Consider the following 22,604-nt stretch of genomic DNA (forward strand, 5'->3'; position numbering starts at 1 on the left):
GTGATTCGATGAACCTGATACTTGTATCTAATTGATCTACTTGATACTTGTAATTGATCTACTTGATATTTGTGATTGACATACTTGATAATTGTTGGTTGACGAACTATGACTGTTGGACTATGATTGATAACCTTGAGAACTGTGAATTGTAAAACTATTAGGTTGGGCTGATTTCTATGCAGGTTGTAGTTGAGGCGGTTTAATTGGGATGAAAGGGCTGATAATTTTGTTTTGTTTAGGTGGTTACTTGTTGAGTACGTCCTTAACATATATAGTTACATTGTTACCCTTTTGGTTTCATCCTTAAATTGTTTGCCTTTTAATTTTTTTTTATCAATTTTATTGCCTTTTGACTCCAGACTAATATATATATATATATATATATATATATCATTGTTTTATTGAATCTAAAAACTAGAAAATTAAACGAATTTATTGAATCTGAAAAATTACAAAGTACAATGTCACAGATGAAAAAACATTGTTTTATTCTTCTTTCTCTCTAAGAAATATTTTGCATCCTGGTCCATCTTGAGGGCTTCAAATTAATGTTTCATTTTATCAATATCTTCTGCAAAATCTACAAATAAAAACATATATATTTATATTAGAAAATGAAAACAATAGAACATTTCTATGATCAGGCCAATTATATAGTAACTAATTACATGTTAATTTCTATAATAGGCTAAACTACATAGTTAATGTCTTAATGTAACAAAGATTTGTTACATTCTTAGTGTATATAACTTAAATTCAATAAGTTAACGTACTATATATATATATATATATATATATATATATATATATATATATATATATATATATATATATCACATGTTAAATTATACATATATATGTTGATAATACAAAAAATATTTACCTTGGAGAATCTGAGCAACACATTCACCTCCACAATGAGTCTCACAAGCAGTTTTTTCCTTGCCACTAGCAGCACATAAAATTACACATTTAGTGCAACATTTTTCATATTCAACAGCCATATCTTCATATGTGTTTCTGAATTTTTCATCATTTATTTCTTTGGTAGCCATGGAGATGTCCACACATGAAAAAATCACAAAAATGCAAATGAGAAACACTGCAAAAAGCTTCTTTGATGCCACCATTTTTATTTTTTGTTTTTTTAAATATGTTTGTTGTTTTTTGTTTTGTTTTTAGATGATTTGATTAATGTTATTGTATATCCAATTTATAGGTGTTTTGGAACATCAAAATACCTCAAATTAAAGTGGTTGATAACCAATTTTATAGGGAATTTTTGGTTGTGTGACCTTTCATTTTAGTTGGTATTAGAGACTTAGTTTACTAAAAACTAGGAATTGTTATATGATATCTCACCAAGAAATATTTAATTTTTTTTTGTCTATATTCATTTTATTAAGGGAAAAAAGGACAAATATATCCCTGAACTATCGTAATGGTATGCAGATACCCTCCGTCATATTTTTGGGACATTGGTGCCCTTACCGTCCAAAGGCTAGAGCATATATACCCTTTATACTAACGGACATACACGTGTCATAATCCTATCCACCAACCCGACATTTATTAAATATCAGATCGATGGATAAGATTGTTCCACGTGTCCCTATTTAGTCTTTTGTTAGAATGAAGGGCATATATGCTCTAGTTTTTGGACGGCAGAGGCACCAATGTCCCAAAAATATGACAGAAGGTATCTGCATACCATTTCCGATAGTTCGGAGGTATATTTGTCCTTTTCCCCTTTTATTAAAGTCTTATTAATGATCTTTTATACATTTGTTATGAATGAATACCTTGTTTTGATTATCCTTTATTCTATTACAATTTATAATGTTAGAAGGCATGATTATACTTTTGTCTAGGTTTTTATTAGTTTATTTTATTTAGTTTTTGTGTTGTTAATTTATACTAGAAAAGCTTATATGGGGATATACTTACATCTAGGATTGTTCAAATCAAATCGAAATCATTAATTCAAACCAATTTTTTTATTGATTTTTCGATAATGTAATTTCATTAATTTTTTAATTATCGGGTTATCGATTCTTAATGGTTCGAGGTTTTTCTTAATTTATATAAATCAATAAATTATGTTTATACCATTTGGTATATAAAGTTCTTGGTTTAAGGTTTAGTTTCATACTTTTATTTTTGGTTGTCTCAAACCCTCGGATTTTATCTACAATGCGTTAGTGTTTGCTTTTGAGCAAGATGCAATCTATCAACTCGTCTACATGGTTCATTTGGCCAGTCACCTTGTTTCTAAGTGATTCTGGATGTGATTTCTTGTGTGTATCAAATCTTAACGGTTAAAGAGACAACAATCAATAACCAAGAAGCCAATATCTTAAGAATCCCAAATTTTGGAAAACATTTCTATCCAAGACTTCCCCGCGGATGCGAACCATGCCCGTGAACTCGGACCAATAATTCATTAAAGTCTGTGAACACGGAGGCTAACTAAATAACCGTCCGCAAACGCGGTGGCCTCCACACGAACATGATGGCCTACCTGCGAAAACGGTGGGCACCAGTTATAACAACAAAATCAACAACCACCAAAAGTTTCGAAAGGACCTTCAGAATTCATTCGGAACACCACACACACAAACTAAATATGTCATCCAACTAAACTCAACGTTTTGGACTCAATGGAACCATAAATACAAATCTGAGATATCCTTGATTCGAAACTCGTAAAAGTCACAATAACTAACAAATGCATAAAAAGACCAAACTAAGCTTGGGATCTCTAAAAATTCAACCAAGACCTCTCTTAGGCCTAAAATCATCCCCCAAATTCAATGGAATTGTTGGAAGTTTAATACGAGCATCAGAACTCCGAATGTTGACCAAAGTAAACTAAAGGCCAAAATCACCCAAACTTCCAAATTTAAGATGTCAAATTCACGAAACAACTCTGAATTTGAAACCGACGACTCTCCTAGACCTAATTCCACATTGTGGAGCTGATGGGACTAATAGAAGTTCATTTTGAGACTCTAAACTCCGATTGACACCGAAAACCACCTTTAACCAACTTAAGTCTTTCAAAATTTCTAAAAACCACAAATTTTTACTAAACTTTAAAAATCAACTTCACAAACCAATCAGAAATTACTCGGAGCAAAAATTCGGAGGGATAAAATTGTAATTTTACAAAAAATCCCAAAAATGACCTTCCGGGTCATTACACAATGTTGATGATGAAGTTGAAGATGATACATTATACAATATCTTTGAAACCAGTACACCTATGGAAGCACTTGTCGCGTCTAGAACTCATCGTAACCTTTTGATGCAGTTCGAGAAGACAACACCGAAACTTTTGGATGCAATAACAAAATCAAAGATGCGCTTCTACTAGATTTAAATTTTAAATGTTGGTTGCATTTTGTTGATTGTGTTGAAAGTAGACTGTTCTTCATCCCTTCTGTACATTGAATCAATTGGATCATTCTCTAATTTTTTCCTTATTGCATCTTGTTGCTTAGTAACAATAGATTAGTCAACACAGTATGTTAAGATGATGTATTCATTTTTGGGTTCTTCTGTAGGTACTTAAAAGCTGAAATTTTAAATCATAATGATAATATGAGAAAGGTGTACATATATTAGAAAATATATTAAAGAGATATAATATTACTTCTTTTTGTTTATATTTTTTTTTCAACTTGCAAATATGATTTTTATGATGTTATTAATTATGGACACGATCGAATAAACGAACCGAAAAAAAGTAGAAAAAAATAAACTAATAAGAAACAATCTAATCTACCTTCAGAATGTAGGAATAAAATTGCGTACGTACACATTACCCTCCTCGCCCACTGTTAGGATCGAAAATAAGCAGGTGTAATGCGGAAGCTAGCAAAGCAAACATAAAAAAACGACGAGTAAGAAGACAAACGAGAAACACACCAAGAGACACAAAGATTTAACGTGGTTCGGTCAATCGACCTACGTCCACAAAAGAGATGAGCAATCCACTATAAATATGAGAGTACAAAATATAGAGAGAAAAAACCTCAACCAATTCACTAGAAATACAAGGAGGTTCACAAATTCTCCTCCATAACAGAAACTCTCAAAACTGTAGGACTACATTGTGAATGTTGATTAAGTTAGAAAGAACAAGCCTATATTTATAGTGTCCTAAAACATTTTCCTACTATAAAAGGACTAGTCAATCCAAAATCTTTTCCTAAAAGGAAAACTTATAGAATGATACAAAGTTTTAAAGGCTCAAATTTGTCATTGAACTTTGAGAAAAGACTCATTTATAACTTTTGTTAAAAGTTTGGCTTATCTTTGTCATTTTCGTTGGCATATTTGAGTCTAATCCCTTTTTAAAATAACATCGTTATGTATATATATATATATATATATATACACACATCATTGTTTTATTGAATCTAAAAATTAAAAATTAAACGAATTTATTAAATTTGAAAATTACAAAGTACAACGTCACAGATGAAAAAACATTGTTTTATTCTTCTTTCTCTCTAAGAAATATATTTTGCGTCCTTTGGTCCATCTTGAAGCTTCAAATTAATGTTTCATTTTCTCAATATCTTCTGCAAAAACTATAGATAAAAACATATATATATATATATATATATTAGAAAGTGAAAACATCAGAACATTTCTATGACAATTATTACTTGTTAATTTCTATGATTAACACACACACATATATATATATATTGAAAAAAGAAAAAAGGAAAAAGGACAAATATACTCCTAACTATTGTAAATGGTATGCAAATATCCTCCGTCATACTTTTGGGACATTGGTGCTCCTGTCGTCCATAAACTAGAGCATATATGCCCTTCATTCTAACGAAAGACTAAATAGAGGCACGTGGCACAATCTTATCCGTCAATCTAATATTTAATAAATATTGGGTCGGTGGATAAGATAATGACATGTGTATGTCCGTTAGTATAAAGGGTATATATGCTCTAGTTTTTGGACGACAGAGGCATCAATGTCCAAAAGTATGACGGAGGGTATCTGTATACCATTTACGATAGTTTGGGATTAAAAATTTACCTTGGAGAATCCTCTGAACGCAATCACCTCCACATTGAGTATTACAACTATCTTTAGGCCTGCCAGTGGTGGCACATACGGTGCTACATTTATAGTAGCAATTATCCAATTCACTTCCAATATGTTCATATGTTTTTCTGAATTTTTCATTGGTAATTGCTTTGCTAGCCATGGAGATGTCTACAGATGAAGAAATCACAAAAATGCAAATGAGAAACATTGCAAAAAGCTTCTTTGATGCCTCCATTTTTATTGTTTTTTTTTAAAAAAAAAATATGTTTTGTTGTTTTGCGTTTGATTTTTGGATGATTTGATTAATGTTATTGAATATCCAATTTATAGGTGTTTTGGGACATCAAAATACCTCAAATTAAAGTGGTTGATAACCAATTTTGTAGGAAATTTTTGGTTGTGGTTGTGTGTGATTTCTTTTTAGTTGGTATTTAGAGACTTAGTTAACTAAAAATTAGGAATTATAACATGATATATCAATAAGAAAAACTTATCGATAAATCGAAATTGATAATTTGAATAAAAAATTATTGGTTTATCGATTTAGCGGTTTCAGTAATGATTTTATTTATTTTATTATCGGGACGTTTTTTATTCTCAACAGGTTAATAGATAACCCAATAGTAAATCAATATATTATATTTATACCATTTTTTTTTAATTGAACAACCCTTGAGGGGGTCACGGGCTGAGCAACACCCCAGGCCTTATTTATATCATTCGGTATATAAAGTTATTGACTTAAGGTTTAGTTTCATACTTTTTATTTTTTGTTGTCTCAAACTCTTGGTTATTCTATAATGTATCAGTGTTTGCTTTTGAGCAAGATGCAATTTGTCAACTCATGTGCATGGTTCATTTGGTTTGTTACCTTCTTTCTAAGTGATTTTCAATGTGATTTTTTGTGTGTGTCATATCTTAACGGTTAAATCGATAATCAAACCAACAACGACCAATAACTATAAGTCAATATCTTAATGGTTCTATAATGGTTTACTCTTAAACCCTCAGCTTGATGGTTCGAGTGGCTCGGGCTTCGCTAGGGATTTACATGATGAACCTAGTCAAGGTCCAATGGCTTCAATCAAGGTTAATTCAAGTAAGGAAGACCTTGGCATTGGCGTGGCAAAGACATGCAAGGCAAGATGTGACTAAGGCATGTAAAGGGCTGGGCAATGCAAGGTAGTGATCATGGCATGGTCGTGGCTAAACAGGTTCGAGGGCTAAGTGTTGGGTAAGAACAACGACTCAGGAAGCTGAACCACAATGGAAAGCTCTGCGAGGCAGGACCTGTGCACAGTGCATGCACGAGAGCACGCGCAAAAGTGGGCGGCCAGAGACAAATTTTGGCGTCAAATTTGAAGGTTGCCTGCGTGTGCCTCACACATGTATGAGCAGTTGGTGGTTTCCGCAGTTTCTAGCCGTTGGGACTTTGTCAGCATTGCAGATAAGATTCTTTTGTCTAAAATTCAAATTGGCCTAAGTGGGTTAGATCGTCTTGGGTTGACTCCCTTACATTTAGTATGTCTACAAATTATTAACCAATAAGTTGAACCGATAAACTTTAAAATTGATACACAAATCCTACTTTTACCGGATGAAATATCTTCAAAGACAATGTCTTTGACGACACACCTTATGCTAGGAGAATTTCCTACACATTTCTTCATTTAAGTATTTTTTGTAGGATTTTCAAAATAACATAATTTGAGTGACTTATAGCCTTGTTGTATACGTTTCGGAATATGTGTTCTTGAGAGCAAAAGCTTACTGATGAACATAAAGTAAGAGAAAACTTTGAAACACAAAAATATATAACAACTATTTATAGTCAACAAAAGAAATACACAAATTAATATGACATAACAATATCTCACTCGGGGCTTAAAGTACATCCACCAATAAAAATGTTTCACTTGAAAGTACTAAAAATTACGAAAATATTTTAAAATACCATAATCCACGACTCTATTTTTGACATTTAGGAGTCATTTAAATGAAATTAGACAATTTATCAGTTTTTCGTGTGTGTTAGCTCATGAATATTTTGGTGATATAACTTTAATCAATTTTTTTGAAAAATCTTTTTGATGCCCTCTGTAATGAATTGTGGAGCAGTACGTAGTCTCACTATGATCTACAATATTTTTTTGGCATTTAGAAGGCCATTTAAAAGGAATTAGGCGATTTTTTCAGTTTTTCATATGTAGCCCATAAAGATATTGGTGATATGATTTTCGATCGATTTTTTGTAAAAATTTTACGGGACCTTTCATAATGAGCTGGTGGAGTAGTACGTATATCTTCGCCATGATCCATGACATTTTTTACATTTAGGAGCCATTTAACAGGAATTAGGCGATTTTCTTGATTTTTCATGTGTGTTAGCCTATTAATATTTTGGTAATATGATTTCCAGACTATTTTCTTGAAAAAACTTTACGGGACTTTATGTAATGAGTTGAGGGAGCATTATGTATTTCCTCACCATGATACACAATATTTTTTGACATTTAGGAACCAATTAACAAGAATTAGACGAGTTTTTCAGTTATTCTGTGTGTGTTAATTTATTAATATTTTGGTGATATGACTCTCAGTCGATTTGGAAAAAAATTTACAGGACCCTGTAATGAGTTGTGGAGCAGTACGTATAGACTCACCATGATCCACGTTATTTTTTGGCAGTTAGGAGCCATATAACAGGGATTAGGCAATTTTTTCAATTTTTCGTGTGTATTGTTAAACCATGAATATTTTGATCATATGGCTTCAGGTCGATTTTTTTGATAAAGTTGTTATGGGACCTTTTGTAATGAGTTGGGGGAGCAGTACATATAGCTAACATTGAAGAGCCATTTAATAGGAATTAGACGATTTTTTAAGTTTTTCGGAGATATTACCCAAGAATATTTCAGTGATTTGTCTTTCAGGCAATTTTTTTCCAGGACACTCCATAATAAATTAGGGGAGCACTATGTATACTCACTATGATCCACAATATTTTTGAGCATTTAGAAGCCAAGAATAAGGCGATTTTCTCAAATTTTCATGGGGGTTAGCCCATGAATATTTTGGGGATAAGCTTCCGGGTGATTTTCTAAAAAAACTTTACGGGACACTCCACAATGAATTGGGAGAGCAATATGTATAGCCTCACCATGACCCACAACATTTCTGTGCATTTAGGATCTATTTAACAAGTATTTGATGATTTTTTCAGTTTTTCGTGTGTGTTAGCCCATGAATATTTACTGACATGGCTTCCGATCGATTTTTTTTTTGAAAAAACATTACGGGACCCTCCATAATTAGTCGGGGGAGCAGTATGTATAGTTTCACCATGATCCACGACATATTTTTACATTGAAGAGCCATTTAATAGGAATTGTGCAATTTTCTCGATTTTTCATGTGTTATTTCATAAATATTTTGGTGATATAATTTTCGATCGATTTCTATTAAAAAAATATGGGACCTTCCGTAATGAATTGGGAAATTGTACTTGTAGTATTATTTTATCAATTTTTAGTATTTTGGTAATGTGATTAGATTATTTTATCAATTTTCGCATGTGTTAGGACATAAATATTTTGGTGATATAGTTTTGAGTGTTTTTTTTAAAAAATAAAAAATAAAAATTTATGGGATTAAACCTTAATTTACACGTTTCTGAATTTGTCAATTTCTTGCATTTGACAAAAGCAATAAATCTGTGAACTCAAAGCAATTCCATTTGCTACCGTCTTTTTCAGCACAATATCCGATTTTTATTTGGGGCTTTTCTCTTGAGTTATCTTCTTTGCTTAGCAAGGTAAATGCTTCTATTTATTTCAACAATTCCATTGAAATCATTTGGGAATCTTGGATTATTTCTACTTCATTGTGGAATTGACATAAATTTCTGTTTTTCTTGTAAAGATTTGTTCTTACCCAAAATCTCAAACACCCCAAGTGTTGTTCTTCGGGATTGTTGCTACTTTATTGTGGAATTATCATAAATTTCTCTGTTTCTTGTAAAGATTGGTACTTCCCCAAAATCTGAAACACCCCAAGTTTTGTTCTTTTGGATTGTTGCTACTTCATTGTGGAATTAGTATAAATTTTTCTGTTTCTTGTAAAGATTGGTTCTTTTTCAAAATCTGAAACACCCCTAGTTTTGCTCTTTTGTGTTCTTTTACTTTATGTTAGGTGTTGAGTTTCAATTAGGGGAATCTTTAGGTACTCTTTCAGATGGGGTTTTGGGTTTGCTCAAAGAATTTAATTATTGTAATGATTAAGTTATTGGAGCTGAAGGAATATAAGGGTAATGGGAGAAAAACAGTAAGAGGTAGATTGAGTCAGAAATGTTGAGAAATTAGGTGAAAATATAGCAAGTTCACTTCATTGATGATGCAATATCGTCATGATTACATAAGTCTTTCTTCTGTATCGAGGATCATCAAAATAAACAAGAATACTATTTCGATGGAAAATACCATTTATGGGATGTGTTAGAGAGTATGAAAGATTAAGAACTAGTGTGGAGGTTATAATATGTTTCTAAGCTCTTATAGGCAGTGGCAGTGCCACTCTTGTCCAAGAGGTGTCAGTTGACACCCATTCGATTGGAAAATTACACAATGTAGATAGGGAAATTTTTTATGTGTTCGTTGAATCCCGTTGGATTCTTTTTGTGCTTACTTCTTTATATTTGGACTATTTCTCGTGAAAATCCTGGCCCCACCAGTGCTTGTAGGAATAGAAAATGGTTGTTGGAACCTTGAGTTTATGACACTCATATGCTTACTTCTTTGACATGTGTCGTATTCTTGCTGTCAAGTTTACTTCTTTGGCATATATCACGCTCCTGCCCAACCCTTTTTGCATCATCGATTTGTTTAGGTCAATTTGAAACTGCTATTGAACCATCCTTTTTGGAATCATCTAATTACTTAGGCCAATTTGAAACTGAGTTTAGTTTCTATTGAGTTGCTACTATACCTCAGTGTGCAGTAACGACTGAAGCGTGCATGATTTCTGTAAGCTGTTTCCTGGCTTTGTCTGCCCTTTCCACCCATGTTTTTTCCTTGATATCTGAGCACCTTATCTGAAGAGTTACATGAGAAATAGGATTTGGCCTACTGCTTAGGGCTGCAATGGCCTTGATGGTGTCGTCATCATCTGCATAGTCGTCTATGACTTCTTTATTCATGTTGGTTGCATCTTGTTGATTGTGTTGCAAGTAGACTGTTCTTCATCCCTTCTGCACATTGCATCAACTGGATTATTCTCTCCTTTTTCTCTTATTGCATCTTGCAGCTTAGTTACAATAGATTGGTCTACACAGCATGTTAAGATGTATTCATCTTTGAGTTCTTCTTTAGATACTTAAAAGCTGAAATGTTCAGTCACAATGATAATATGAGAAAGGTATAGATATTGTCTCCATTTTAATACAGCCAATGAAAGGTCTATGAGATCTTTTTCATAGGTTGAGAGACCTTGATGTTTAATGCTAAGTGCTTGACAAGGGATTGCAATAGGTTTTCCTTCTTGCATTACCACATCACCTATCTGTTTAGTCTTAGTTATGCAATTTCACATTCAAGGTTTTGGTAAAATTCTGTAGTACTGACCTATAAAGAAATCGATAATGCCAAACGGTGTGCCTCTATCATGGATTTTTTAAGGTCTAGGAATGCAGTGGTGGCTTCACGAAGTCCGTGAAGAAATATCCCTTCTTCAGTGGTATAGTAAGGGGCCCGCTGATCTTCCATAATTTCTTATATGTCCTCCGTGATAGAATATAAGGTCAAGGGATTCCTTCAGCTCCTTGATTGAAAAGGACTATGGCGAATTTCTCTTTGATAATGCCATAATGGTGGTGTCACAGAATTTGTATATCCAACCCCCAAGTACTCCCCTTGGATATTTGCAAGCAAATGACACTCGCTTAGCAACTAAGCACAATCTCTACGTGCTGCAAATAATCTGTAAACGAGAAGCCGTAAACTAGAACATCCAAGAAAACAAGGATGATTCCCTTAGGTAAATTCCAAAGACATCATGCATACGGGACCATATTTGTAAATTTAAAGGGAATCACCCTGAATTACCACCTACTATGGTCCAATAGGTAACCATCAAGTTTGTACCTGAATGAATGGGCATAAGGAGGACAGAGGGAAGGGTATTCAAATGCAAGGTGAGCTTGAACATGGAATTGGTGAAATGAGATAATTGACATTGTTAGGTATTGATGTGTTAAATTCATCATGGAGCAACGTTACAAAAGAAAAAAAAAGTATTATTCATCTTGTTTCGGTCTACTATATAGCCAAGTGTTTTTAGCTTTTTTGAATTGGAAGTTTCTAAATGTGATGTGCGCTTGGCATTTACTCCTGTTACAATATCTCTAGGTAAAGCTAGGCCACTGTGGAACGAGTTTTTCCGTAATCCTTTGAAAACCTCAGTGCACTGATTGTATTACTAATGTATGCTAGTCTCTCTGCCGCCACTGCCGACTTGTACAAAGTTTGGCTGAGAAGAGATGTTGGCCTTTTCTATTAAGAAGAGTGTTACTTGTGATATATAAAGTGCTAGTAGTTCACATTATGATTCTCTTTATTCTACTGTAAGGATAATTATGTATGTTCCGTGTTAATTCCTTTGCTTATCAATCAAATGATTCAAATTGCATATTTCAGGTTGACGTCAACCAATAGTAGTACACCAACATTATATTTGTTGATAAAGATAGGTGCAAGCTTGGTGGTTATGACTGCACTCATCGAAGGTCTTCCTGATGCTGTTGCCATTAGGTGCCTTGCACGGGTTCCATTCTACCTTCATCCAAAGTTAGAGCTTGTTTCCCATTCCTGGAGAGCTGCTATTCAAAGTGCTGAACTATTTAAAGCTAGACAGGAGGTCAACTCATCTGAAGAATTTTTATGTGTATCTGCATTTGAACCTGAAAACTTATGGGAGCTCTATGATCCTACACATGACCTTTGGATTACTCTCCCGATTCTCCCCTCCAACATCAGTCATTTTGCTCGCTTCAGTGTTGTTTCTACTGCTGGGAAGCTGTATGTTTTAGGTGGTGGCAGTGATGCTGTGGATCCATTGACAGGTGACCAAGATGGAATTTTTGCAACTGACAAGGTCTGGTCATATGATCCTGCAACCCGAGCATGGAATCCGCGTGCATCTATGCTTGTACCTCGTGCCATGTTTGCTTGTTGTGTGTTGGATGGGAAGATAGTCGCTGCAGGGGGTTTTACTAACCGCAGAAAATCAATATGCAATGCGGAAATCTATGATCCTGAGACGGATATCTGGGTACAATTACCTGATCTCCATCATGCGCACAATTCTGCTTGCTCGGGAGTAGTTTTTGGTGGTAAAGTTCATGTCTTGCATAAAGGTTTGTCAACTATTCAGGTTTTAGAAAATTTCAAGCAGGGTTGGATTGCTCATGAGTATTCTTGGCTCCAGGGCCCGATGACTGTCGTTAGGGAAAGTCTTTATGTTATGAGCAATTGGTTCATTTATAAGCAGGAAGGAGAATCAAGAAGAATGATAGTTTCAGCATCTGATTTTCGTAGGAGAATCGGGTATGCTATGATAGGGTTGGGAGATGATATTTATATAGTTGGAGGGGTTAATGGACCTGATTACTGGAATTGTAGCGTCAAAGTGCTGTCTGATGTTGATGTCTTGACCCTTGGAAGTGAGAGGCCAGCGTGGCGTAAGGTTGCTCCATTGACAAGGTGCAAAGGGACAATCCTTGGCTGCACACAGCTGAGAATTTAGGACAAGCATAAATGGGGATGAAATTTATTTCAGTGTTATCGAATAAATGCTACAACGAACATTTGGCACTAAAGGGGCTGCTAGGGATAGCGTGAAGTAGACAAGTGAATAGGAAAAAAGCAAATTGAGATTACTAATGGTGGATGAAGTTTGAGGGTAAACATGTTCCATGCCTTGCCCTTGTCTCCTTTGTCGTAGACTGAAAATGATGGAAATCCTATCTGACATGACTTCTATGAGTTGTCTTAGCAGTGATCGACTTTATTTTATTAGTTGTCTAAAAGCTACAGTAAATGAAATCCCGCGCCAGAAAACATGGAAGCAACAAGATGTTCAGCTTTCTTGTCTAGTGTGTAAATCCTATTGCTTTCAGCTGCTGAGTTCTTGAGAGGAATGAAGTTCACCCCGACTTTGAGAACTGGAGATTTTGACATGATAAAATACATGTATTTGCATTAAGGAGCACTAGTATTTCTTTTTCTTAGTGTTTGTAATTTGAGATGAATTTAAATAGTGTAATAGGGTCGGATTCATAGTTGACCTCGACTTGTTTGAGACTGTTGCGTTGTTGTAGTTTAAGATGGATTAACTAGTTGCTTACTTGGTTGCTTCAATCCATGCTTTTGTCGTAAAGATGCACTTTTTGTCAATTAACCAGGATTGAGGCGTAATTATTATTGTTATTGTCGCCCTTTCACTCTCTATTGGTGTATATATATTAGTTTCTCAAAATATTAGTCAAAGTTTACCCAATTGTAGTTTTACACATGGAGTTGAGGAAGGGTAGAACGCATACAAAGATCTTATTTCTATTTCTCTTTTTGTGGAGTAAAGATGTTTTTTTGTAGATCCTCAACTCAAAAAAAGTGTAACCATAGCAGGAGATTATGGATTGAACCGTCATTTGCCCTCGAAAATTCTCAATAATAAAAAAATGTGAAAATAAATTAAGGATAATTTCAAGACCTTCACTTAAGTTTAACTTCATAACAATAACCTCTCTTATAGTTTTTTAATATGGAAAATGTTCATATTTATCTTTATACTTTAAAAAAAAAAAATTGCCCTTCCTCGTACTTTTTCATATACTAGTTTCATAGCACGTGTGTATCGCATATATAGTATATGATGTTGTAAAATAGAATTAATATTACTAAATTAATGTTTTTAGTAAATAATTATAATTGAAAGAACATAGGACCAATGTTTTTATTAAATGATTAATACATATTGTCATAGAGTTACTTGTATTTTGAGATCATATTGACCAGATATCATTGAAACATTTGAAAATACATTCAGAATTTAAATATGGAGAGAGTGACATTTCTTTAGTAGTGCTATTTTTACTTCACTCAATTTTGTAAACAAATCTAACCAACAAATTTTATTTTTTTTTAAATATCAATAGCCTTTCTTCTTGAGGTTATGAACATAAATGATTGACACCATTTAAGTATAATTATTCTCTTAAAAAATCACACTTGAAATTTAGTATGTGCATGACACTAATAAGGATTTCCACAAATATTTCAATATTTTATCTTTATGCGTAATCTATTTTTTTACAAAATATTATTACTCAATTAATATTTGAGTAAGATTATCATAGAGAGGTAATTTTACAAAAAAAAAAAAAGGATACTTTGTTGTTATAACGAATGATGGTTAAATAGAGGCTTGAGTGTATGTCAAATATTTAGCTTGACCAACACTTTGTTATAGATATACATTTTAGTAGCATAATTTAATTTCAATATATGAACATCACCTTTGGTGAGAAATATTTCATTTCATTAAGTTTCTGCCTTATCTTTGTAGAATTGTAGTATTTTCATTTTTTCTGCCGCATACATATCATATAGTTGTGGTCTAATGAAAATATCTAGTATCTTATAGAAGTTTTATCGTGATATAAAATATTTACCTTTTTCAATAATAAAAATTAATTGATGAATAAAATTTAAAGTGTTATTTATAGAATCTTTAATTTGATTTAAGAATATTTAATGACCAATCACTATTTTCTTATCTATCTTAATATAGCTATCAAGGAGTATATCTTGTGACATAACATTTTCTAAAATAAAAATGAGAACAAAATAACAGGAAATTCATAGTTAAAAAATTGCAAACTTAATAAAAATATAAAAAAGAAAAAACATATGGAACAATACATAGCCAATGGAGAAGGAAGACGAAAATATATGTTTATGCTACATCCACTATAGTGTTCCATTTGACTGAAATATCTTCCCACCAACACGTTACTTTCCCCGTTCATTTTTACTTAAATATGTATTAAAAAATAATATAATTATTATCATGATTATATTATCATATTATAAGTAAAAAGTGAAGATCTATTTTTGAAATAGTAGATATAACATCAAAACTAATAATTCAATGGACTATGTTGATGCCCGTTGTTTTAGTAAAATTAGAAAGAAACTCCTTTGTTTGAGTGTGAAAGAATAAAAAATGAAAAAACAAAGAAGAAATATCTGACCCAAATCATGTGACTTTTTTCACATTTGTTTATTATTATTGTCTTTTCCACAACTTTTCGTCACTATTAACTCATGAAAATCGTAAGAAACAATATGAGTGAATTGATGAATGATTTTCTACAATTTGTTCACGGATTCTTTTTTATGTGGTACCTCAAATTTCGTTGAATTTTTAACTTAATCAATTGTTCCAAATAACTCTTGAGATTTTTAAGAAGAAGAAGATTAGAAAACTTTTTTAAAAAAATCGTAGTTTAAAAGTGAGAGGAAACCCTCTATTTATAGCTAACAAATATTTTTTAGTATGAATATGTGCTAATTGTGCCTTATCAGAAAAGTTACAACCTTTCAAAAAAGTCATTGCTCATTAAAAAAGTCACAACCTTTTGGAAAAGTCAAAACTCATCGAAAAAGGCACAACCCTTTGGAAAAGTCACAACTCTTTGAAAAAATCACAACCCTTCGAAAAAGTCACAACTCATCGAAAAAGTCACAACTCATCGAAAAAGTCACAACCCGTCGAAAAAGTCACAACCCTTTGAAAAAATCACAACCCTTTAATGTGAAAAGGTATTAATTTTTAATATTATTAAATTAATAAATAAAATAAATTGATTATTTTTAATTGGGGGTATTATAGTAATTTAATATTCAAGTTTGGGAGTTCATGCTTTTAAGGTAGTATATTTGTCTTTATCATTCAACTTTGGACACATATTTACCTTTGCACTGTTAACTTCCATGTCACCACCCATGTTATCTTACGTGATGCCTAGATGAATATATTTTTATCCTAATTACGTGGTGCTAACTCCCATATCACCATCCTTATTATCTTACGTCTATATGAATATATTTTTATTCCAATGACGTGACACCAACTTTTTGTCAAGGAGATTTGGGTGAACACCCTCGCCTCCTCTTATTCACCCTTGTTTTTGATAAACCATCGGCTCACACAAAAAAAGAAAAAAAAATGGGAAGTCATCGTGGGCCGAGAATTCTGGACCACTAAAGAAATGGGCCGTCCAAAAATAACGGACTTAACCGAATACTATCCGCTGCTAAATCTGTAGAACCTTAAACCCTAGCGAAGAAGAAAGACGAAGGTTTTACTCTACTCAACAACAATGGAGGAAACTAACATGGACGATTGTGAACACAACCGTGAATCTGAGGTTGCTCCGGCGTTAATTGCAGTTCACCCAACTCAGAAATCCGTCGCCGTTGCCGTCGGCTCGAATCTCCGCGTCTTTAACCTTCAGTAAGTCACTATACAAAAATAATCATTTAATTCACTATTTTGTGTTCAAACTTAGTACATGTCAATTTCAATGATGTTGACTTGGTTAGACTGAGCACGGAAATTTAGAAATTAATGATTTTTTGTAACCTGTGATAGTAAAACATGAAATTTTAAGTTAAATTGGTGTCATTATATTTGGGACGGACTGATAATAGTGTCATGTGGAACTGATCCCTTAAAATAACTGTCATCTTAGCAAACCATTAAGAAATCAATTATTTTTGGGTCAGACTAATAGTAGGGGCTCCCTAAGTACTAAAATAAGCGTCACATTCATTAAGAAATCAATAAATACGGTGTGTAAGCTGTCTCTTGAATAAATATCTCTTGAAAACCGAATATTTAAAGATGGAATATAAGTATATAGTTGGAAAAATATGTTATAAATTAAAACTTGGCATAAGAAATTTTCCAACTTTCATTGTGACCATCTAGACACTTCAACTTGATATAGGTGTGCTTGACGAACACCTTAACTATGGAAATGCACATATTAATGCCTCTAAGGGGGTGCATTCTCAAAATTGGGGTATTTACGGGGCTAACTTAAAACAAGTTAAGGTGGCTAGATGTGCCTTCTAAAAGTTGGGGAATTTAGTTGCCAGTTGAGACCAAGTTAAGGTGTCTATCTATGTATTATGTCTTAAAACTTCTCATACATTTTAAAGAAAAGTTTCTTATAAAGATTTTACTGGAGAATATAAATGTTCTTTACAACAATAGCTAAAGGAGAGATTTTTATATTTCTGGTCAATAATGGAAGTAATCTTATATATAGGTTTGGTTTATTTTGGGGCTGATGTCATTCTAATATTGGCATACAATTTGGTTTTTTCTTAAGACAAATTAGAGGGAAGTTTGACAACATTATCAAAGACTTACAGTTTGCAGCTGGATTATATATTATATTCCACAATTTTGATGCAGAGAAGGTTGTTCGGTTTCATTGGTGGATGATTCAGGAGTGCACATGCATAAGGATTCAATTAGAGCAATTCGATATGGTGCTGAAGGAAAGCTGTTTGTATCTGCTGGCGATGACAAACTTGTTAAGATTTGGGTTACTGATTCTTGGCGGTGCATAAGTTCGGTGTAAGTTTCTGATGTTCAAGTTCTGCTTTTGTTTAGACTTACTTAACAGTAAGTTGCCCGGACTCTTCAAAAATGTTGCCAAATAGAACAAATCGCATGTAATAATAATAACAATACTACTAATATTTTTTCTTCTAAATTTTCTGTGTCAGAAAATCTTTTGATAAGTGGATGTCTGTTGATTATGTAAATTCTTCTTATACTGATAATTATTGGTTGCACCGACCACTGCAGATGTTTGTTCCTTTTCTTCCCCCTCTTTCCCCTTTTTTGTTTGTTTTAAATTTTTTCCTTTTTAGGAGTTGAAGTTGTCTAACTGCTATGGTTTTAATAGGTCATCCGAGAAGAGAGTTACTGCTGTTGCCATCAGTAATGATGGGCGTTTTGTATCCTTCGCGGATAAATTTGGTGTAATTTATGCAGTTGAAATAGAAGGTTCTCATGAAAATCAAAGTCTGCCCAATAAGAAGGCAGTCCCAATTCTCGCCCACTACTGCAGCATCATTACTAGTCTGGTATTTTCTTTTCCTTTCCCCTTTGTGTGAATTGCTTTAGTTTTCTGTGAATCTATTTTTTTACCCTCTATATATGAGGGTTAGTGATTTACTCAGATATTGTTGTGATACTCATGAATGGTCCTTCTAAGCAGTTTTCTATGGAAATTGTGTTTTCATATACACTGGTTGACAATTGTATTCGTGGCTCAACTCTTTTACACAAAGATCTACTGTCTCGATGCACATCTCGTGCACAATTTCTTGCAAGCCTTGTCCATTCTGGCGGTCAAGTGTAAAGCATTATCCATTCTGGTGAATGGATCATGATACTCCTATTGTCTATGATTACTTCATATAAGATTAAGTTCAACTTATTCTGGGCCCCCATGTATCATATCCCCACTTTTTTCTATCAAACTAGATTGATCCCCTAATCAAGGCCTCTGGTTTCAAAGGCTAGTTAGTTTTTCTCAAAGAGAATTTTCCATCTTTGCAGGAGTTTTCACCTGATGGACGATACATTATTAGTGCCGATCGGGACTTCAAAATCCGAGTAATGTCATGCTTCTTATTAACCATGAATCTTAGTAAGATTTCTTGACGATCTCTTGCTAACATCAAAATTTCTTCTGGTTCATAATTACAGGTCTCTGTCTTCCCGGAAAAGCCATCAGATGGGGCTCATGAGATTCAATGTTTTTGCCTTGGCCATTCAGAGTAAGAATTTCTTGAAATTCTGGTGGTCCTAACACCCTCAGTAGTGATGATCAAGCTGATCCAGAATAGTCTTTTTCTGTTGAAATGTTGGTTATACTAATAAAATTTTAAAATCTAGTGACAGTTCTCTGGTCATTATTGATAAAAGCCAATCTTGACATTTGATAAGGATACTTAACCCAAGAAAGGAGAAAAACATTTTGACCAGGATGATTTAGGTGGTCATTTTTTGTGTCGTCCAACTGTTACATCTGATGAAATATTTATACCATGCATGTATTTGCCGAATTTATTCTCCTTTTACACGTTTTGTAGGTTTGTGAACACGGTTGGTGTGGAATTAGACAAAAGTGGCCTTATAATGACAATAACAAAAGCAAATAATGTGGTTCAATTAATGAGACCTAATCCTCGGGTGGAGCAGAGAAATTCCACTAACGAGTACAGAAAAGAGAGTACAAAATTAGAGATAGAAACATGGCATAGGCGTTGACGTTACTGTTATCTGTGTTTCTCTTTCGGTACCTGTGTTGACGATCTTCTTTCGTTTTTAAAAGTGCATTTTATTGCCTTCCAGCAATTCTATTCATCCTCCCCCCCCCCCCCCCCCCCCCCCCCCAAAAAAAAAAAAAAAAGGAAGAAGAAAATAATCAAAGGATAAATAAAAGAGAGATGAAAATAGTTGTTGAGTTTTGAACTTCAGCATGCATTTCCACACGAAGAAATTCTAGTTTTGACAATGCTTACTGGTTATCATGGTCATGGCTCATTTGTTATGTCTCAATTGTCAGGTTTGTTTCGTGCCTTGCCTTTATCTGCAGCCAGGATTCCCAGCAGTGGTATTTGCTTTCGGGAGGTGGTGATTCAACTGTGAGTAAATTTTTAAAATGAATTAACTTTTTTTTTAACTCAAATCACCTTTTTGCGCCTTTTAAGGCTCAATTTGGAAAAGATAACAAATGTCATCCTCTGCATTTGGCTATTGATCCTCTCTATTTAACACTAGCCGGTGACCTAGCAACTAAGAAACTAAAATCGATCCTTTTTATGATGGTATCCGGCCAACTTGCATGCACCTCGATTATTCAATTGTGTAACTGCCCACCAAAGCTTTGGCAGATGGGAGGAAACCTGAGTTTTCATGATTCTCCTCCAACTTCATTGACCAGTGACTCCTAGGCCACACCCTTGAGTTCAATACACAAAATTGGCAACATAAACTACAAATACTTATTTTAAGTGTCTAGTTAAATGAAATTAATTACTTAAGAATTATATGAGCATTTTATTTCATTTTCATTTTTTTATCTACTTTGAGGCATATTCTATAAGGAGTTGTAATATCATGCAACCGTTGCTCTTTTTTTTTTCTTTTTTCCAGGTACGCTTGTGGGACTTCACTTGTGGTTCTCTTCTTGATACCTGTCATGTTGGAGAGGTAGCTTCATCTCTTTTGGAGTGAGATACTTGATAGATTTAATTTGGTTTTCTGTCTCAATCACAATAACCAATTGGCTGATTGAATCTCTTGCTAGAAAATTAATCTGTAGTGATTTGATTTGGCTGATTTTCAATCCACAAGCATGTGGTGATTGTGAAATAGGGCGTGAAGCGATCGATTTTTCTTTGTTCCATTTCCTTTCTTCCTCTACGTTTCTTGTGTTGAAACAGGAAACTGCATTAAAGCTTTCATGTTTAGCTTAGTTCTTAATTTTCTCTGCGATTGTGAAGACAGGACTATTACAGTCAAAAGAAGGAATAGATGACAGGTTGCTGGCTGTCACTGATCTCTGTGCCACTCCTGGTGGATCACTAATCGCGGTGGCTATTCAGAGGTAAGTCTCTCGTTATGTCAACATGTTACCTTTTCATCCTTTCAAGAGCTCTATTAATTTGTTCTTGAATCATAATACCTTTCTCCGTTGCACTGTAGCTTGGCAGGTGTCATGCTTTTGAGTTGCAACCTTTCAGCTAAATCTCTCCATGTTGCAAGAGTAGGTTCCTTAACCATCTCTGAATCACGAAAATCTATTTAGATTTTGTATCGTTCAAAGTATCAACAGCCAGCATCAAGTGGAAATGTTATATGATGCTATTTGACAATATTGTAATTTTTTTTTAACTCTGAAGGAAAGGAAGCCTTGGCATAACTAGTGAAGTTGTTGTCATGTGACTTAGGCCACGGGTTCAAGCTGTGGAAACAGCCTCTTGCAGAAATGCAGGGTAAGGCTGCGTAGACCCTTGTGGTCTGGCCCTTCCCTAAACCCCGCGCATCGCGGAAGCTTTAGTGCACCGGGCTACCCATTTTTTTTTTTGTATTTGTTTAACCTTTTCCATTGGATGTAAATTCCAGGTGGTTCCAATTCCTGGGGAGACTTTTATTCCCACAAGCTTAGCAGCCGCCTCTTCATCGAATCAATTGTGGATGGTCATGGGTGCATCGACTCTATGTACTTCCCATTCAGCACCTTTGGCTCGTGTGAAGGTTCTTGATGGTTTCTGCGAGAGCAACCAGGACTCTGTTGAGCAGGAGGCTTGTGTCTTAGAAGATAAAGATTTACCAGGTAGTGAACAACTCCTTCAAACGCTGCAGGGGAGTTCGGTCATTGAGAAAGATGCACTATCCGCAGCTGCAGAAGCAGTGAAAAGAGCAATGTGTAATCTATTAATCAAGAAGCAGTACCCTTCTGAAAATCGAGAGTTTAGAAAGAGAGGGAGGAACGACAAGAGAGTAGATAAGAAAAAATGAGAGCGGTGGACAAAGTTACCTGGTATCTATGCTGGTGGGAGGTTATCAAAGTTTTTATAGACCGAGTTGATTTTGCTGCCAGCAGTGAGCAAGGTAGTGGCCTTCCAGCTCAAACTCGTAAACAGTTCCAATGATGAAAGAAATCGAATTTTGCCTTGCTGTGAAGTAGTTTTTTTCTGCTTTTAATCACAATTTGTGATATGATATGATATTGACTACATTGTTTACAAATTGTTCACCCTCATTGTAACTTTTTTTAATTATTTAGCTTGCATTGTACTGTACTGTAGCTAATTTTGCTGCTTTTGATATTACCATAATTTAAAAGCCTTCATCTCATTTGTTCAACATTGATAAACCTTTCCTGTTTGAAATTATATTCAGTGTTTTTTTTGTTTGTAGTTAATCTGAAGGAGCATTAACAATTTTGGCAGTAGTGATTATAACCGCAATGACTAATGTTTTAAAGTTGGGCATAATATTTAACGTGTGATGTGTATAAGTAAGCACTTAAACTATCATAAAGAGAATGTAGATACGTATCTCACGCAATTTGCCATGTAGAACGTTTGTGTTTAGTTCAGAGGTATTTTTGACCATTTTTCACATTGTAATCTCATTATAACAAACTATAATATAGTTAAAAGAAATTTATGATTGTGAAGACATTACATCAATGTCTTAACAACTACTATAAAAATTTTGAAAAATATAAATAGATTAGTAATATTAACTGTGTTTAAAATTAAATCCCAAGCGAAGTTGAAGGGTATATTTGTCCTTTTCCCTTGAAAGGAAAATAAGCATTACAGTTAAGTTGGTTAGTATGTGAAGTTTAAATAAAAATTGACAA

General features: G+C 33.9%; 3 protein-coding genes across 4 annotated transcripts; 2 read left to right on the top strand and 1 right to left on the bottom strand.

Moving 5' to 3' along the window:
- Positions 1–400: 400 nt before the first annotated feature.
- Positions 401–1,151, bottom strand: LOC125812917 (uncharacterized). Its single transcript, XM_049492388.1, has 2 exons — positions 887–1,151; positions 401–583 (listed from the first exon to the last, which is right to left on the bottom strand). The coding sequence occupies exons 1-2, from the start codon at positions 1,131–1,133 to the stop codon at positions 549–551; spliced, it is 282 nt and encodes a 93-aa protein (XP_049348345.1). The 5' UTR covers positions 1,134–1,151; the 3' UTR covers positions 401–548.
- A 7,614-nt stretch (positions 1,152–8,765) lies between these two features.
- LOC125812985 (F-box/kelch-repeat protein SKIP30-like) lies at positions 8,766–13,219 on the top strand. The gene is made up of 2 exons (XM_049492467.1): positions 8,766–8,897; positions 11,773–13,219. The coding sequence occupies exon 2, from the start codon at positions 11,843–11,845 to the stop codon at positions 12,878–12,880; it is 1,038 nt and encodes a 345-aa protein (XP_049348424.1). The 5' UTR covers positions 8,766–8,897; positions 11,773–11,842; the 3' UTR covers positions 12,881–13,219.
- A 3,190-nt stretch (positions 13,220–16,409) lies between these two features.
- LOC125812983 (uncharacterized) lies at positions 16,410–22,099 on the top strand. 2 transcript variants are annotated; one of them, XM_049492464.1, is made up of 10 exons: positions 16,410–16,654; positions 17,624–17,788; positions 18,123–18,303; positions 18,782–18,838; positions 18,932–19,002; positions 19,794–19,872; positions 20,384–20,440; positions 20,734–20,837; positions 20,936–20,996; positions 21,356–22,099. In XM_049492464.1, exons 1-10 carry the CDS (start codon positions 16,521–16,523, stop codon positions 21,749–21,751), a joined length of 1,305 nt encoding a protein of 434 aa, XP_049348421.1. In that variant the 5' UTR covers positions 16,410–16,520; the 3' UTR covers positions 21,752–22,099. The 2 variants fall into 2 exon arrangements, with proteins under 2 accessions (XP_049348421.1, XP_049348422.1); XM_049492465.1 differs by having other exon boundaries at positions 16,463–16,654; positions 17,629–17,788.
- Positions 22,100–22,604: the final 505 nt, after the last annotated feature.

Source organism: Solanum verrucosum, unplaced genomic scaffold, assembly GCF_900185275.1.
Source record: "Solanum verrucosum unplaced genomic scaffold, falcon-dt-bn FXZP01000144.1, whole genome shotgun sequence".
NCBI lineage: Eukaryota > Viridiplantae > Streptophyta > Magnoliopsida > Solanales > Solanaceae > Solanum > Solanum verrucosum.